This window comes from Jaculus jaculus, chromosome 5, assembly GCF_020740685.1.
Source record: "Jaculus jaculus isolate mJacJac1 chromosome 5, mJacJac1.mat.Y.cur, whole genome shotgun sequence".
Lineage (NCBI taxonomy): Eukaryota > Metazoa > Chordata > Mammalia > Rodentia > Dipodidae > Jaculus > Jaculus jaculus.
Window position 1 is genome coordinate 157,768,176 of NC_059106.1, and position 18,464 is coordinate 157,786,639.

Below are 18,464 nucleotides of genomic sequence, written 5' to 3' on the forward strand. Positions count from 1 at the left end.
AATTGGGGAAAAAAAATTGAAGGGTGCTGGGTGGGGATTTTATCAGGACACACTGTATGTATGTTTGGAGGTTGTCAATAACAAGGTTTTAAGCAGGGGGTGGTGGCACGTGCACTCGGGAGGCAGAGGTAGTAGGATCTCTGAGCGTGAGGCCAGCCTGAGACTCCATAGTGAATTCCAGCCCAGCCTGGGCTACAGTGAGACCCTACCTCAGAAAAACAAAAATTAAAAAAGTTTTTGAAAAAGAACTGGGGGCTGAGAGATGGCTCAGCAGTTAAAGGTGGTAGCTTGACAGCCTGTGTTTGAGTGCCCAGTACCCACATAAAGCCTGATGCACAAAGTGGCACATGCATCTAGAGTTCTTGTGCAACAGCAAGAGGCCCTGGCATGCTTGCTCTCACTCTCTCTCCTCTTGCAAATAAATATATATATATAAAGAATTGAGGTCTTTCTCTCTCTGCTGTGGATGTATGATGAAGTGAGTCAGCGTTTTCCACCATGATGAAGCTTCCTCCAGAATCTGCCTTTCGTGAGGAGAGATCTTGGGGTACTTTCTTCTCTGTATATAGGACAGTGAAGAGGTGGGTGATAGTGTCAATACCTGTCTCCAGGACCTTGGCAGGGGAATCAAAGACTCCATCTGGGGCATTTGCACCAACTCAAAGCTAGATGCCCAATCTAGCTAGAGAGAGAAGAGCTGTGCCGAAGAAGGGCAAGTAGGTCGTGGCACACGGTAGAGCCCAGAGCACACAGCGAAAACGAGAGAGTGAGCCACGCAGTGTTAGCCAATGGTGGAGTATTGTGGCTCAGTTCCTCTTGTTTACCAAGCGTTTATTCCTGTGCTTCTGTCAGTAACAGCCCGGATCACTGGTGACCCGTAGGGATGTTCGGTTGTGGCTGGAGTTCTTCCTCACCTCCATGTCGGTGCTCTTTTGGGCGCTCCCTTGTTTGTGCTTAGCAAAGTTGTGAATGCCATTTGGTTCCAAGACATGGCTGACCTGGCATTTGAGGTGTCAGGGAGGAAGCCTCATGTGTTCCCCAGGTCAGCAAAATAACCGCTGGCATGCCCTCGACCCTCTGCTGCAGGCTCTGCTCCTGACCCAGGGGGAGTCTGGAGTCTCTTCCCCACCCGTGTCGGTCCGCTGTTAGTCTGCTGCATACGTCACTTTACTCGCTGTGCTGTTTTCAGTGTCACTGGCTCAATAAAGGTGCTGAAATGCACCAGTCATAGATAGGAACTGGCCTTCCTGGTTTGGCTTGGGCTGGCCCCTGGCTTTCCTCACAGCAGTGCGGTCCTCCGACATCACCAGGGGCTGCCTTTTCTATCCCGCTTCCCTCATTCATCATCAGCGCCAAGGAAGCAAAGACTCCCAGGAAAGCACCCCTTTTCCAGCTGCGCCTCTCCCCCTTGGTGGTCTTCTTGGCAACGGACACTCCACCAGACAGTCTCCCTGCAGTGAGCCCCGAGCCGCTGAGCCTCCGCAGAGAAGCGCCCCTCGCCGTGGCTGTCTCAGAAGGCCGCCGCAGGCCACCTAGCCCCCTGCTGTCCAGAGGAGATGGTGGGACTGCACGGAGGCTGGAAGGTGGGACCCACCACCAAGGGCCCTCTGCACATCCCCTTCCCTTTGAAGACCTGGAATCTTGTGTCTGGTGCATGCAGGCGGCATCTTCCTGACACCAGTGGGTGGGGTTTGACCACCACCGTGAGGACCACGGGTTTCCCAGCTGGTGTCTAGCATCTGGCAGCCCCTGTGCCTGGGCTGATGTGAACGCTTGGTTCTTCTCCCTGGGCTCTCAACCCTCCACCTCTCGCTCCTTCCAGCCTTCAGCTTTTGGCTTTTGTAATTCCAGTCGTCGTCTTCTGCGACACCGGCACTGGTTGTCTGTGAAGCACATGCACTGGGCATGGAGGTGAAGGAGCAGCTCAATGACTCATGCTCAGTCCCTTCCCAGTTTCTTATAACTCAGGTAAGGTTTGGGTCTTTCTTACTCTACTGCAAATAACAAAATAAAAATAAAAGCCAGGCGTGGTGGCGCATGCCTTTAATCCCAGCACTTAGGAGGCAGAGGTAAGAGGATCGCCGTGAGTTCGAGGCCACCCTGAGACTCCATAGTGAATTCCAGGTCAGCCTGGGCTAGAGTGAGACTCTATCTTGAAAAATAAAATAAAAATAAAAAGAGCCTATAAAGATGGGACAATCAGATTAACTGGATCCTGAGGAATAATTTTCTTTCTTCCCCTTGAAGGGGAAAAAAACATTTTTCACTGGTGCATTTAACATTCCCCAGCTAGAGAAGATAGCAATTCTGGACACGTGCCAATGAATACAGAATGCCTGGAGAATCTGAACTTTTCAACTCTGGAAGATAAAAACTAACTATGGGACACTCTGGGTCTGATTGGGTAAACTCGTTAAACCCACTAACCTGTGATTGATGATGGTTCCCTGTCATTTTATTTTATTTTTTTTAAACGAATGGTTTTTGTTTAATTGTAGAAACTGATAACATTTGAGGTTAGTGTTGAATAATATTAAAACAAACTGCACTACCCGAAGAGTCTCTGTACCAGAGAGGACTGTGCTAATATATGCTTCAGATCAATTTAGAGTACAACATAGGGAACTATGAACGCCAGCAGAACACAAGTTGGATCTGTGGCCCAGAGACGATGTCACATGAGGGCCATGTCCTTGTCATGTGCAGGATGGCGAGGACTGGCTGAAGACACAGTTCAGAACTGTAATAGTTAACCAGTCTATTCTGAGGCCTTCTTACTGACAGTCTGTTGAGATTGTTTTCTAGGATCAGGGTCACATGTCATTAGAGCTCACCGTTATTTTAGGAAGCTGCGTCTTCATAGGATTAAGATTTTGAGTTTGCAGAATGCAGTTAAGCTCTGTACAAAGATGATGTTGGAGTAAAATAATATAGGGAGGAAGACCTGAATTCTGCTTTTCCAGTAATATCTCCTCTTGGATGTCTACATGTGTGGTGTTATTAATGCAATTATTTGCTTGTGCATATGTCATATGTAACACAAACAATTGCTTTTAAAATGGGTTTTATTCTCTCTCACAATGGTATGGCCAGTAAAAATATGTAGTTTTTTTTTTTCATTGACTTGAGTAAATATAGCTTCATAACATAAAAAGATTCAGAGACTCCACGTTCTCTTTGGGGTAAAGGAAATAGTAGGGTCTTTTATATTTTTGATTTCAATGCTAAAGATCCAAGACTGCCAATTTTTAGCCTCACAGCTTATTCACTAAGATACAGGGCATAGAGAGGGGAAAGGATACGTTTCAACCTGTTCTCTGTCATTGTGGTCATGTCAACTCAGGTAGCTGCAAGATGGGTGAGGTAGCCAGTGGGTTTTCATTTGAGCCTTCAAGAGACACTATTTGTGTGAAAATATTCTTGGTCTTTGCCTATCACTCATTGCTATGGAAATAAGATTAAATTCATTAAATATTGCATAGGATAAGTTTTGAAGCAGAGAAAGTGGTAATAACACATTTTAACAGCTTATCTTTAAAAATATTCATTAAGAATGTCATTTAGTATGCAGCCAGCTGATCTTTCACTTGACTTTTGAAAGAACCCAAACTCATCCACGATTTTATGTTTTTTATTCTGAAGGCTTTCCAAGTGCCTGCTCCACCTGATCCTGGAACTTTAAAACTGGAGCAATGTGCCAGGCGTGGGGGCACATGCCTTTAATCCCAGCACTATGGAGGCAGAGGTAGGAGGACCGGTGTTAGTTCAAGGCCACTCTGAGAATACAGTGAATTCCAGGTCAGCCTAGGCTAGAGTGAGACCTTATCTTGAAAAGCACACAAACAAGCAAACAAATACAAAAAGTGGAGCAATGTTATGTACATACAGAGGTGAAATTCTCAAATATGAATAGACTTTTCCTGTCCTTAGTATGGATAATTTTAGCATGTATTCTTAAGTTTGGTAACTGTTATCATTTTACATTGAACATTGGTGAGAGACAACCGTGTGTATAATTGATAGTAGTTGACTTTCTGCTTTGATGAGTCAAGGTCAGTCAGTACTCTGAGAACACAGAGGCCGAATAAAACAACGCAAAGGAAAATACAAAATGACAGGTATACTTGACTGGGCATATATTTCCTACAATAAAGTAAATTTGAAATTTCACTAAGGATTTGTGGGATTACATTTATCTTACTGTAATTTAGAAATCGTATTAATAAATAATTTTTAAATTTCATTCCTTTATATATTTGGGGGAGCAAGAGAGAGAGAGAAAGAGAGAGAGAGACGGAGAGAGAAGACATATGGGGAAAGAGCCATCCAGGAAAGACAGGGAGAGATGGACATAGTATGAGATCACCTACGCCTCTTGCCACATCAAACATGTGGGTACTGGGGTATTGAACCTGGGCTGGCAGGAATTGCAAGCAAATGTCTTTAGCCATGGAGCCATCTCCCACGTTCTTTGTTGCTCTTTATAAGGAGTGAAGCTAGAATCTAATTTCTCTCTTTCTCTCACTCTTTTCTCTCCCTCACATTTTTTAATTGGTCATTTTTTCTTTTTGGGGGGGGGATTTTTGAGGTGGGGTCTCACTCTAGTCCAGGCTGACCTGGTATTCACTATGTAGTCTCAGGGTGGCCTTGAACTCATGGCAATCCTCCTATCTCTGCCTCCCAAGTGCTGGGATTAAAGGGGGTGGGGAGCAGGGCAGGAGAAAGAATTCTGCTCTATTGGTAATAGAGCTCCAGGTTCTTTCCATCATGAATTTCAGAGTCTCCCAGTGACACGTGGTGCTTAAAAATAGTGTACCACTTCTTAAGGACAATCTTGTTCCAACGGGTGGCAGTTTGAACTGCGATCAGTTTCTTAAGGTCCCCAATGGTGTCGTCGGTGTGGCACTTCACGCGGACTTCCTTCCCCAGACGGTCGTTGCAAACAACCTCGATCATTCTGACTGGAGCGGATGTCTGATCACAAATGCGAAGATGCTCACCAGCTACTGGCACAGACCACCAAACTCTGAGCCAGGAGCTTCTCTCTCCCTGTCATTTTAATAGATGAAACAGGGCTGGAGGGATGGCTTAGCAGTTAAGGCATTTGCCTACAAAGCCAAAGGACCCAGGTTCAATTCCCCAGGACCCACATTAGCCAGATGCTCTGGGTGGGGCATGTGTCTGGAGTTCGTCTGCAGTGGCTAGAGGCCTTGGCGTGCTCATTCTCTCTCTCTCTCTTTCTCTCTGTCTCTCCATCCCCCCTGTCTCTCTGCCAAACAAATAAATAAAACATTTTTTAAAAATAAAGCTTTAAAATATGAAATTGAGGGTGGGAGGGCTAATGTCAAAAACTTATACAATTTTAAAATATCAAATATCACTATTAAATGTGAGCTGGTTTCCCAAAAAACTGAATGTAAAAATCTATAATCCTAGCTTGAGAAAATGTCCATTATTGCCCTATTATTGTTCATAAGCAATATCCTCATAAGCAAGATTATGGGCCAGATTAAACCTATGATGCACTGATTTTGAACAGTCACATTCATCTATTCCATGGGCAACATAGCATGGCAAAAATAAGAGCATTAACTTTCTTAAAGACGTAAAGTTAATAGAAAATTATTTTCAAGTCAGGTGTGGTAGCATACGCCTTTAATCCTCAAGAGGAAGAGGCAGAAGGAACATTGTGAGTTCGAGGCCAGCCTGAGTCTACACAGTGAATTCCAGGTCAGCCTGGACTAGAATGAGACCCTACCTTGAAAAACAAACCAAAAAAAAATACAAAACTGTTTTTCTCTTGTCATTTCCAGTACTGAAAAAAAATGACCCCTTACAAGGTTTCGGATTCTCGGCTAACCAGTTCTCATTTTGCCAGCATCCATCAACAGCACAGAGTGACTTTACCTGTTCTTCCCAAACAGCCACTTTCATAGCTGTCGCCTCTCACCTGAGCATTGGACACAGCATTTATCCTAGAACAACACAAAATTAGGCAATGAGCTTTCATGCCAGTAAAACACTCATAGGTATTTCTATCATTTAGAAATGAAACAAACTACTTCCTAACCAAAGCCAATACTTAAAACAATTTTTATTTTATTCATTTATTTATTTGAGAGAGAAAGTAAAAGAAAGGCACATAAAGAGAATGGGTACATCGGGGCCTCCAGCACTACCTTGTGCATCTGGCTTACATGGGTACTAGGGAATTGAACCTGGGTCTTTATGCTTCACAGGCAAGCCCCTTAACCACTAAACCATCTCTCCAGCCCCAAAGCTAATATTTAATTATTTAAATTACACATAAATCCTAGTGAATACAAAGGATTTTTGTTTTGTTTTGTTTTTGTTTTTCAAGATAGGGTCTCACTCTAGCCCAGGCTGACCTGAAATTCACTAGGTAGTCTCAGGGTGGCCTTGAACTCACAGTGATTATCCTACCTCTGCCTCTTCTTCTTCTTTTTTATTTATTTATTTATTTATTTATTTGAGAGAGTGAGAGAGGGAAAGAGGGAGACACACACATGGAGGGAGGGAGAGAGAGAATGGGTGCCTCAGGGCCTCCAGCCACTGCAAATGAGCTCCAGATGCATGTGCCACCTTGTCCTGAGGTCCTGGGGAATTGAATGGAAGTCCTTTGGCTTTGCAGGCAAACGCCCCAACCGCTAAGCCATCTCTCTAGCCCCTACCTCTGCCTCTTGAGTGGTGGGATTAAAGGTGTGCACCACCATACCTGGCTTTACATTTTTGTTTCCCCCTAAAGTACACCCTAAGCAATATAAGTTGCTATTAATTTTAAAGTATTTTATTTTTCTTTATTTATTTATTTGAGAGAGGGAAAGAGGCAGAAAGAGAGAGAGAATGGTGCACCAGGGCGTCCAGCCATGGCAAACAAACTCCAGATGCATGTACCACACTGTGCATCTGGCTTACTTGGGACCTGGAGAGTTGAACCAGGATCTTTTGGCTTTGCAGGCAAGCGCTTTAACCACTAAGCCTTATCTCCAGCCCTAAGTTGCTATTAATTTTAAAGAGCAAAGACATGTTACTAGAACTCCAAGATACCACTGACTATAAGACTTATCCTGCTATTACCTACTAAAATGAAAAAGCATGCCTTCTGGGACCCACAAACATGGTCATTCAGGAGAAAAAGCACATGATAAACTATCAATGCCTGAAAGACTTTTTTTTTTTTTTTTTTTTTTTTTTTTAGGTAGGGTCTCACTCTAGCCCAGGCTGACCTGGATTTACTATGTAGTCTCAGACTGGCCTCGAACTCACAGGATTCTTCTGCCTCTGCCTCTCTCCCAGTGCTGGGATTAAAGGCATGCACCAACATGCCCAGCTGCTAGAAAGATTTGACAAAATTCAACATTTATTCCTAGCTATTAAAAAATAACCTGAGGGGCTGGAGAGATCACTTCGCAGTTAAAGGTACTTGTTTACAAATCCTGAGGGCTGGGTTCTATACCCCAGAACCGATGTAAAGCTAGATGCACAAAGTGGCACATGCATGCAGAGGCTAGAGGCCCTGGCATGCCTATTCTCTTTCTCTCTGTCTCACTCTACTTGTAAATAAATAAATAAAAATATTTTTGCCAGGCGTGGTGGCACACACCTTTAATCCCAACACTCGGGTGGCAGAGGTAGGAGAATCACCATGAGTTCAAGGCCACCCTGAGACTACATAGTAAATTCCAGATCAGACTGGGCTAAAGTGAAACCCTACATCAAAAAACAAAAATAAGCCAGGCATGGTGGCACACACCTCTAATGCCAACACTTGGGAAGCAGAGGTAGGAGGATCGCCATAAATTCAAGGCCACCTGAGACTACAGAGTGAATACCAGGTCAGCCTGAGCTAGAGTGAGACCCTACCTCAAAAGCCAAAAACAAAATAACCAACACACACATGCACATATATAACATGTATATAATATATATACATTAGATATATATTTCTTAAGAAAATAACCTTAGCCAGGTGTGGTGGCACACACCTTTAACCCTAGCACTCAGGAGACTGAGACAGGAGAATCACTGTAAGTCCAAGACCAGCTGAGTTATATAGGGAGTTCTAGGTCTGCCTGGGCTGCCAAAGTGAAACCCTGCCCCAAAACAAACAATAACAAAAACTCCTCAACCTTAATAAAAAAGGAAACAGGACTGGAGAGATGGCTCAGCAGTTAAAGGTGTTTGCTTACAAAGCCTCGTGATTTAGGTGTGGCTCCCCAGTCCCCATGTAAAGCCAAATGCACAAAGTAGCACATGTGTAGGGAGTTCCTTTGCAAGGGCAAGAGGACCTGGTGTGCCCATACCTACTCTGTTTCTGTCTGCCTTCTCTCTCTTAAATAAATATCCTATTTAAAAAAAAAAAAAAAAAGAGGGCTGGAGAGATGGCTTAGCGGTTAAGCGCTTGCCTGTGAAGCCTAAGGACCCCGGTTCAAGGCTTGGTTCCCCAGGTCCCACGTTAGCCAGATGCACAAGGGGGCGCACGCGTCTGGAGTTCGTTTGCAGAGGCTGGAAGCCCTGGCGTGCCCATTCTCTCTCTCTGCCTCTATCTGTCTTTCTCTCTGTGTCTGTCGCTCTCAAATAAATAAATAAATAAAATTATTTAAAAAAAAAGAATCCATCAATAAAATTTAGAAGTTATTCAAGAAAGAATTAAACATTAAGAATATTTCTTCAAAGAGAGAAGAGACACAAATTAATAAAATCAGAGATGAACAAGGCAACATCACAACAGATTCCAGAGAAATTCAAAAAATCATAGGGACATACTACAAAAGCATATACTCCACAAAGTATGAAAATCTGAAAGAAATGGATGATTTCCTTGATCTATATGACCTACCTAAATTAAATCAAAATGAGATTAATCACTTAAATAGACCTATAACAAACATGGAGATCCGAACAGTTATCAATAATCTCCCAACTAAAAAAAGCCCAGGCCCGGATGGATTCACTGCTGAATTTTACCAGACTTTTAAGGAAGAGCTAACACCATTGCTTCTTAAGCTTTTCCAGGAAATAGAAAAAGAAGGAATTCTACCAAACTCCTTCTATGAGGCCAGCATCACCCTGATACCAAAACCAGGCAAAGATAGAACAAAAAAAGAAAATTACAGACCAATCTCCCTCATGAACATAGATGCAAAAATTCTCAACAAAATATTGGCAAACAGAATACAAGAGTATATCAAAAAGATCATTCACCCTGACCAAGTAGGCTTTATCCCAGAGATGCAGGGATGGTTCAACATACGCAAATCTATAAATGTAATACACTACATAAACGGGTTGAAGGACAAAAATCACATGATCATCTCATTAGATGCAGAGAAAGCATTTGACAAAATCCAACATCCCTTCATGATAAAAGTCCTACAGAGACTGGGAATAGAAGGAACATATCTCAATATAATAAAGGCTATTTATGACAAGCCTACAGCCAACATATTACTAAATGGGGAAAAACTGGAAGCTTTTCCACTAAAATCAGGAACAAGACAAGGGTGTCCACTGTCCCCACTTTTATTTAATATAGTACTGGAAGTCTTAGCCATAGCAATAAGGCAAGAGACACACATAAAAGGGATACAAATTGGAAAGGAAGAAATCAAGTTATCATTATTTGCAGATGACATGATTCTATACATAAAGGACCCTAAAGACTCTACTAGCAAGCTGTTAGAGCTGATCAAAACCTACAGCAATGTAGCAGGATACAAAATAAATACACAGAAATCAGTAGCCTTCATATATGCTAACAACAAACACACAGAGGATGAAATCAGAGAATCACTCCCATTCACAATTGCATCAAAAAAAAAAATAAAATACCTTGGAATAAACCTAACCAAGGAAGTAAAGAATCTATACAATGAGAACTTTAAAACACTCAAGCGAGAAATTGCAGAAGACACTAGAAAGTGGAGAAACATCCCTTGTTCCTGGATTGGAAGAATCAATATCGTGAAAATGGCAATCTTACCTAAAGCAATCTACACATTTAATGCAGTCCCTATCAAAATTCCAAAGGCTTTCTTCATGGAAATAGAAAAAACAATCCAAAAATTCATTTGGAATCACAAAAAACCCCGAATATCTAAAATAATACTGAGCAACAAAAAAGAGGCTGGTGGTATCACCATACCTGATTTTAACCTATACTACAGAGCCATAGTAACAAAAACAGCATGGTACTGGCACAAAAACAGACATGTAGATCAGTAGAACAGAATAGAGGACCCAGATGTAAGCCCAAGTAGCTATAGCCACCTGATATTCGATAAAAATGCCAAAAATACTCATTGGAGAAAAGACAGCCTCTTCAGCAAATGGTGTTTTGAAAACTGGATAAATATCTGCAGAAGGATGAAAATAGATTCTTCTCTCTCGCCATGCACAAGAATTAAGTCCAAATGGATTAAAGACCTTAACATCAGACCGGAAACTTTGAAACTGCTAGAGGAAAAAGTAGGGGAAACCCTTCAACATATTGGTCTTGGCAAAGACTTTCTGAATACAACCCCAATTGCTCAGGCAATAAAACCACAGATTAACCACTGGGACCTAATGAAATTACAAAGATTTTGCACCGCAAAGGACACAGTGAAAAAAGCAAAGAGGCAACCTACAGAATGGGAAAAAATCTTCACCAGCTATATATCTGATAGAGGATTAATATCTAGGATATACAAGGAACTCAAAAAGTTAAATAATAAGGAATCAAACAAGCCAATCAAAAAATGGGCTATGGAGCTAAATAGAGAGTTCTCAAAGGAAGAAATACGAATGGCATATAAGCATCTAAAAAAATGTTCTACATCACTAGTCATCAGGGAAATGCAGATTAAAACTACATTGAGATTCCATCTCACTCCTGTCAGATTGGCCACCATCATGAAAACAAATGATCATAAATGTTGGCGGGGATGTGGAAAAAGAGGAACCCTTCTTCACTGCTGGTGGGAATGCAATCTGGTCCAGCCATTGTGGAAAACAGTGTGGAGGTTCCTAAAACAGCTAGAGATTGATTTACCATATGACCCAGTTATAGCGCTCCTAGGCATATATCCAAAGGACTCATCTCATTTCCTTAGAAGTACATGCTCAACCATGTTTATTGCTGCTCAATTTATAATAGCTGGGAAATGGAACCAGCCTAGATGTCCCTCAACAGATGAGTGGATAATGAAGATGTGGTACATTTATACAATGGAGTTCTACTCAGCGGTAAAGAAAAATGAAGTTATGAAATTTGCAGAAAAATGGATGGACCTGGAAAGTATTATACTAAGTCAGGTAACCCAGGCCCAGAAAGCCAAGCGCCACATGTTCTCTCTCATATGTGGATCCTAGCTACAATATTTCTTCAAAAAGTATCCTGAAGTGAGATTAAGGATTATGACCTTCATACTTACATGAAGAAAGCCAATGTGGAAAATACCCCACACGTGTGAAAAGCATGGTTCAACTGCTCAGGCTTGGAATACACCACGGCTGCGTCAATCATGATCCACCAGCCTGTAAAAAACTGAGAAAGAAAGAGCTTGAAGAGAATACCAAAACTTTTGCTTAACACAGCACCTGCTCTTCAACGCTTGCTTCCTTGCACATCACATAATGAAACAAAATATTTTGCGTTTTAAAAGATGCTAGAATACTGGGCTGGAGCGATGGCTTAGCGGTTAAGGTGTCTGCCTGCAAAGCCAAGGGAGCCAGGTGCAATTCCTCAGGACCCATGTTAGCCAGATGCACAAGGGGGCGCACAGAGTTCATTTGCAGTGGATGGAGGCCCTGGCGCACCCATTCTCTCTCTCCCTCTCCCTCTTTCTCTGGCAAATAAATAAACAAATAAAATGTTTTTATTAAAAAAAAGAAAAGAAAAATGAGCAAAAGATGCTAAAATACAAATGTAGGAATCCCCTGTTTACTTGGCCTTTGCAGCAGATGAGATGAACATATATAGTCAAATTTGAGTAAGATTCTGAAGTTCTGTTCTCACAGAAAGAAGAAAAATTGATATAGGAATGACTTGTTTAATTCTTCCACCCACCATCATTACATTAGCAGAAGCTCTCCTTAACTACCAACATAACCAACTCCCTGTCACCGACAGCCTTCTTCTCTCTTAACTATCTTTCCCCAAGCACTTTTGTTTTTTCTTAACAAGAATCACCTGTTGCAACTCCTAAACTATTAGCCTGCTATCCTTTTAGGTTATGTGATTTTAGTACTGTGTAAGTGAATGACGGTGAGTACATAAAATGTAATGGTTTTAGGTCAACCAAGCTGAACAGACCCAAAGTACAGAAGACAGTAAAAAGTTTCCTAGACAGCTTAAATGCAGATGGGCAAACACTTTTCTAAAATGACAAAATGGGCATAGTGTGCAACCTTAATGCTTAGGATACACACACACACATATGTATTCTCAGGGTGGCCTCAAACTCGTGGTGATCCTCCTACCTCTGCCACTCGCGTGATGGAATTAAAGGCATGTGCCACTATGCCCGGCTTGTTTAGGATATTTTTGTTTTGTTTTGTTTTGTTTTTTGAGGTAGGGTCTCACTCTAGCTCAGGCTGCCCTGGAATTCACTATGTAGTCTCAGGGTGGCTTCGAACCCATGGTGATCCTCCTACTCTGCCTCCTGAGTGCTGGGATTAAAGATGTGCGCCACCATGCCTGGCTTGTTTAGGAGATTTTTAAAAATGTTTTAAAACATCCACAAAAAGCTTCCAAACTCTTTTGTGAAGGGAAACAATTGATAAACTTGAAAATAATTTAATAGAGGAAAAACCACAGACCAATCTCATTAGAAACCAATCCTGCCCTTCCTTCAAATGTTAGCTAGCAGTCAGGGAGGAGGTGGGGAGGAAAGGGGAGGAATGACTGGAGTAGAACGTGTATCTAATGTGCTTGAAGCTCTGGGCTCCATTCTCAGCATCACAAAAGCCAGGCACAGTGGTACAGCCAAATAATCCCAAAACTGGGGAGGTGAATTAGGAATATCAGAATTCCAAGGTCATCCTTGGCTATGGTGCAAGTTCAAGGTCACCTTAGGATATATGAGACTGTCCCAAGAGAGAAAGAGGAAGGGTGGAAGAGCGGGTCACACCTATAATTCCAGCACTTAGGCCAGCCTGAGCTACACAGTGAGTTCTAGGCCAGCCCACACTATACAGGGTGATCCTGTCTAGGGAGGTGAGGGAGACCAGGTGTGCTATTACATGCCTGTAAGCCTAATACCTGTGGAGTAAAAGCAGGAGGGTCTCAACTTTAAACCAGCCTGGGCAATGTAACAAGGCCAGTTTCAAAATCCAAAATGAAAGAGGAGGAGAAGAGAGAAGATCCAAAAGAATTCTATACACAGAATTCTATAGTTATCTTTAGTTCCTACTGTACCTTATTTTGTTTAGTTTGGCCTCACTTTTCAGTTGAACTTTGAGTATAGAACTAGACACAAATTTTCAAAACATAAAAGATGCTGAGTCGGACATGGCAGTGCACACCTTCAATCCCAGCACTTGGGAGGCATAGGTAAGAGGACTGCTGTGAGGCCAGCCTGAGACTACATAGTGAATTCCAGGTCAGCCTGGGCTATAGTAAGACCCTACCTTGAAAAACAACAACAAAAACAAAAGATGCTGAAATTCCTTCCTTTAAATTTATTTTGAGAGAGAGAGAGAAAGAACAGGTGTGCCAGGACCTTCAGCCACTGAGAACGAACTCCAGGTGCATGTTCCCTCTTGGAGGCACATGTGCAACACTGCACGCTTGCATCACTACACCTGGTGATGTGGGACCTGGAGATTCAAACATGAGTTCTTAGGCTTTGCAGGCAAGTGCCTTAACCACTAAGCCATCTCTCCAGCCCTGAAATTCCTTTTGAAAAAAAACAAGCTTTCACTCTCAAATAAATAAATAAAACAAAAAAAGAGACTAATTGAAAGGGGAGGGGATATGATAAAGGGTAGATATGTAAAGGGGAAAGTAGGGGAGGAATTATCATGGTTTATTGTCTATAATTATGAATGTTGTCAACAAAAAAAAAAAGGTAAGGGATGAAGAGATGGCTTAGCAATTAAAGCAATTGATCTGAGACACCTAAGAACCCAGGTTTGAGTCCCCATTACCCACATAAGATGCACAAGGTGACACATACATTTGGAGTTCGTTTGCAATGGCTAGAGGACTTGGTGTACTCATTCTCTCTCTCTCTCAAATAAATAAATATTTTTTTAAGTTAAAAAAAATAAGAGCTGGAGAGATGGCTTAGCGATTAAGGTTCTTGCCTGCAAAGCCAAAGGACTTAAGTTCAATTCCCCAGGTCCCAGGTAAGCTAGGTGCACAAGGCGGGGCACGCATCTGGAGTTTGTTTACTGTGGCTGGAAGCCCTAGCGTGCCCATTCCCTCTTTCTCTCTACCTATTTCTTTCTCTATCCCTCTCTCTCTCTCAAATAAATAAATGAAAAAAAATTTTTAAGTTAAAAAAAAAAAACAAGGGCTGGAAGGTTGGCTTATTATGGCATTTGTCTGCAAAGCCAAAGGACCCAGGCTCAATTTCCCAGGACCCACGTAAATCAGATGCACAAGGTGGCACATTCATATGGAGTTCGTTTGAAGTGGCTGGAGGCCCTGGCATGCCCATTCTCTCTGACTCTCTCTCGCTCTCTCAAATAAACAAACAAATAAAAATTAAAGCCCTTTAAAAAAAAAACAAAAAAAAAACAAGCCAGGCATGGTGGCACACACCTTTAATCCCAATATGCTGAAGGCAGAGGTATGAGGATTACTGTGAGGTCAGCCTAGGCTAGAGTGAGACCCTACCTCAAAAAAAAAAAAAAAAAAAACAGCCCAGCATGGTGGCACAAGCCTTTAATCTTAAGCACTTGGGAGGCAGAGGATCATCAAGAGTTCGAGGCCACCCTGAGATCACCACATAGTAAATTCCATGTCAGCCTGGGCTAGAATGAGACTCTACCTTGGGAAAGGAAAGAAAAGAAAAAGAAAAAGAAAAAGAAAAAGAAAAAGAAAAAGAAAAAGAAAAAGAAAAAGAAAAAGAAAAAGAAAAAGAAAAAGAAAAAGAAAAAGAAAAAGAAAAAGAAAAAGAAAAAGAAAAAGAAAAAGAAAAAGAAAAAGAAAAAGAAAAAAGAAAAAGAAAAAGAAAAAGAAAAAGAAAAAGAAAAAGAAAAAGAAAAAGAAAAAGAAAAAGAAAAAGAAAAAGAAAAAGAAAAAGAAAAAGAAAAAGAAAAAGAAAAAGAAAAAGAAAAAGAAAAAGAAAAAGAAAAAGAAAAAAGAAAAAGAAAAAGAAAAAGAAAAAAAAAGAAAAGAAAAGAAAAGAAAAGAAAAGAAAAGAAGGAACACAAAAACAAAATTTAAAAATTGTCATCATTTTTGTTTCTGTCAAGCTGTATAATAACTATGCAAGGTACAGGAGGAGAGGGGATCTGCACAACTTCTCTACTCTTGTTTACACACTTAAAATATTTTTTAAAGTGTTTTATTATTTGCAAGGAAAGAGAGAGAGGGGAAGAATAATGAGCATACCAGGGCCTTTAGCTGCTGCAAATGACCTCCAGATGAATGTGCCATTTTGTACATCTGATACTGGGTACTGGGGAATCAAACCTGGGTTAAGCTTTTCAGGCAAGCACCTTAACTGCTGAGCCATCTATCTCTCCAGCCCACTTGATAATCTTTTAAGTAACAAAAAGTAAAAGCGAGATGGCTTAGTGGTTCAGGCTCTTGCCTGCGAAGCCTAAGGAGCCACGTTTGAATCCCCAGTACCCGCGTATGCCAGATGTACAAGGTGACGCATGCATCTGGAGTTTGTTTGCAGTGGCTAGAGGCCCTGACACACCCATTCTCCCTCTCTATCTGCCTCTTTCTCTCTCAAACAAATGAGTAATAGCAAAAGCTACAAGTGGATTTCCTGCTTCCTGTGAGCCCTTGGGCTGAGATGTGTAGCCACAGTGAAGATCTCTGGTGTGAGGCACCATGATCTGGCTGATATACGGCAGTCAGAGTGATATAAGCACCTAGAGAGGATAACCCGCAGCAGCCTTGGCCTAACAAGCTCTTCCCAAGACACGGCTGCTCTGTCTCCTTCAACTAGTAAGATTCGAGTTCTTTTCTATCCTGCCATACTGCGGCATCCGGGTTCACACATACCCACTGGCTGTTCTCAGTGAAAGCACAATCACATAGGATTTGGGGCAATTACGTTACACTGGCCACATTCCGGTGTCATGCTACATCAAAGATGGTTTCCCACTAGCTTTGTGATGAAACAGAGAGAGGAAACCGGGCATGAGTGTAAACGGCCAGGCAGACAGAGATGCTTGATGTCATCGGAACTTGAGCCCATGGAATCCAGCCAGGGGTGTCGGCAGACTGGATCATGAAAGTCAGAGTCCTTTCTATTCAGTGTAGGAATGGAGCTGTGCAGTCTGGATGGGGCAGGAACGCTCCGACCCCCTGCACTGGCTCTGGGGGCTTTCACTGCCTCTCCTCTCCGGAGTGGGGCTAAGGCTTGCAGAAATGTTCTTCGCAGAGAAAGGAAGGGCGGAGGATACTTAATAGGTTGATATTGTATATATGAAATTACAATGATTGTAATGGGGAGGTAATATAATGGAGAATGGAATTTCAAATGGGAAAGTGTGGGGGTGGGGAGGGAGGGAATTACCATGGGATATATTTTATAATCATGGAAAATGTTAATAAAAATTTAAAAAATCAGTTATCAGGAAGAAATAATAAAGATTAAGGCAGAAATTAATTAAAAAAATGTTCTTCGCCTTTTTTTTTTTTTGGTGATTATTTTCTTGAGGAAGGGGGCTGATCTGGACCCCACTCTGTAGCTCCAGACTGGCCTCAAACTCAAAACAACCCACCTACCTCTGCCTCCTTCACCACTTCTTGTTTGTTTTTCTGAAGTACGGTTTCACTCTAGGCCAGGCTGATCTGGAATGCACTGTGTAATCTCAGGGTGACCTCAATCCCGTACCTCTCCCTACCGAATGCTGGGATTAATGGCATGTACCACCATGCCCAGCTTCTTCACCTTGAGACTACACAGTGAATTAAAAGTCAGCCTGGGCTAGAGTGAGACCCTACCTCAAAAAACCAAAATAAATGAATAATAAAAATATGAGGTATAAATGTCACCTCACTTACCAATATGCCCGCAACCACAGAAGCAACAGCATTTCTTCTCTCGCTCCAGTCAATACACTCACATTCCGGCCATCGGAAGTTATCTAGGAAGCCTGCCATTTTTACTCCATACACATAGATTTTTCATCAAACACTATGCCCTACAAACAAAACACAAGAAATAATCAACCTAAGGAAATGCTTTTGAGGGGTAAAATATCTGATTTATTTCTTAAAATTTTAATAGTAAATTAACTTAAGGCTTATAACTGAAAAGAAAAAAACAAGTCCCTGTTAAAATGCATGCGTCTTGGACACAAGGGGGCGCTTACTGTCTGCTAAATAAGCACTGTGGTTTTGGCGCTAGTCTGTAGGGGCTGAATCTGCAACTCAGGGGTAGAGCTCATCCAAGCTGAAAGCCATGGGCTTGTTCACTGGGAACCCAAAACAAAACAGCAACCCTGTCCATAAATCCCTTGACACTCTTCTTCACTGAGAGGTGGGTCTATGTCCTAGCCCTTGACTTTAAATCGGATGACTAGAATATCTATGCTATATTACTTCTGCTACCCCTTCAATTTGAGTCAACAATAAAGACTGGCCAACCAAATGAGGAGGGAGTGCTATGAAACTTCTGCATGCAGCTTCCAATACTGGGTCATAGAAGGCAATGCCTTCAGCTTCCACTCAGTTCTCTGGACCACAAATGCTAGGGTCCTGAGGCACCTTGCAGACACCTATGCTACCATGCTGTGAAGAAACCATGTGTAGGCGTCCCAGCCACTTGCATTAACTGCCAGATGGGTGAGTAAAGACACTTCTAGGTGACAGTGGTTTGAGATATAGCATTCCTCTGAACTTTGAGCCATCCCAGCTAAGGTGCCAGACACAGTTATCTTGAAGGTTCACCATGAGTTTGAGGCCACCCTGAGACTACATAGTGAATTCCAGGTCAGCCTGGGATACAGCGAGATCCTACCCTCTCCCCCCCTCAAAAAAAAAGGAGATTTTTTTTTTGTTTTTTTCAAGGCAGCATCTCACTCTGTAGGCCTATGCTGGTCTCAAACTCACAGTGATCATCCTACCTCAGCTTCCTGTGTGCTGCGACTAAAAATATATGCCATTCTGTGGGGCCAGGCGGCTTTCTGAGAGGTAGACAGAAATTGAAGGAAATCTGACCTCGTGAGCAAGCAAACACAGTGACTGGGACCCACTGAGGAGCTCCCATGTACTCCCTCCCACCAAGGGGCTCACGGGGGACAGAGAGGCTAGAACTCAAGGAAGAGCC

The 18,464-nt window shown here is 42.2% G+C and overlaps 2 protein-coding genes across 4 annotated transcripts in view; both read right to left on the minus strand.

Annotated features, from left to right (window-relative positions):
- Nucleotides 1–18,464, minus strand: part of Tmem50b (transmembrane protein 50B) — a 59,155-nt gene that overhangs the window by 15,032 nt on the left and 25,659 nt on the right. For all 3 annotated transcript variants that reach the window (XM_045151072.1, XM_045151071.1, XM_045151073.1), the window contains 3 exons: nucleotides 17,198–17,337; nucleotides 11,436–11,548; nucleotides 5,908–5,975 (listed from right to left, as the gene is read on the minus strand). In XM_045151072.1, the coding sequence (XP_045007007.1) occupies nucleotides 5,908–5,975; nucleotides 11,436–11,548; nucleotides 17,198–17,296 (280 nt within the window). In that variant the 5' untranslated portion in view covers nucleotides 17,297–17,337. The remainder of the gene's footprint in view (nucleotides 1–5,907; nucleotides 5,976–11,435; nucleotides 11,549–17,197; nucleotides 17,338–18,464) is intronic.
- LOC101601108 (ubiquitin-like protein 5) lies at nucleotides 4,735–4,965 on the minus strand. Its single transcript, XM_012947929.2, has one exon. The coding sequence runs from the start codon at nucleotides 4,954–4,956 to the stop codon at nucleotides 4,735–4,737; it is 222 nt and encodes a 73-aa protein (XP_012803383.2). The 5' UTR covers nucleotides 4,957–4,965.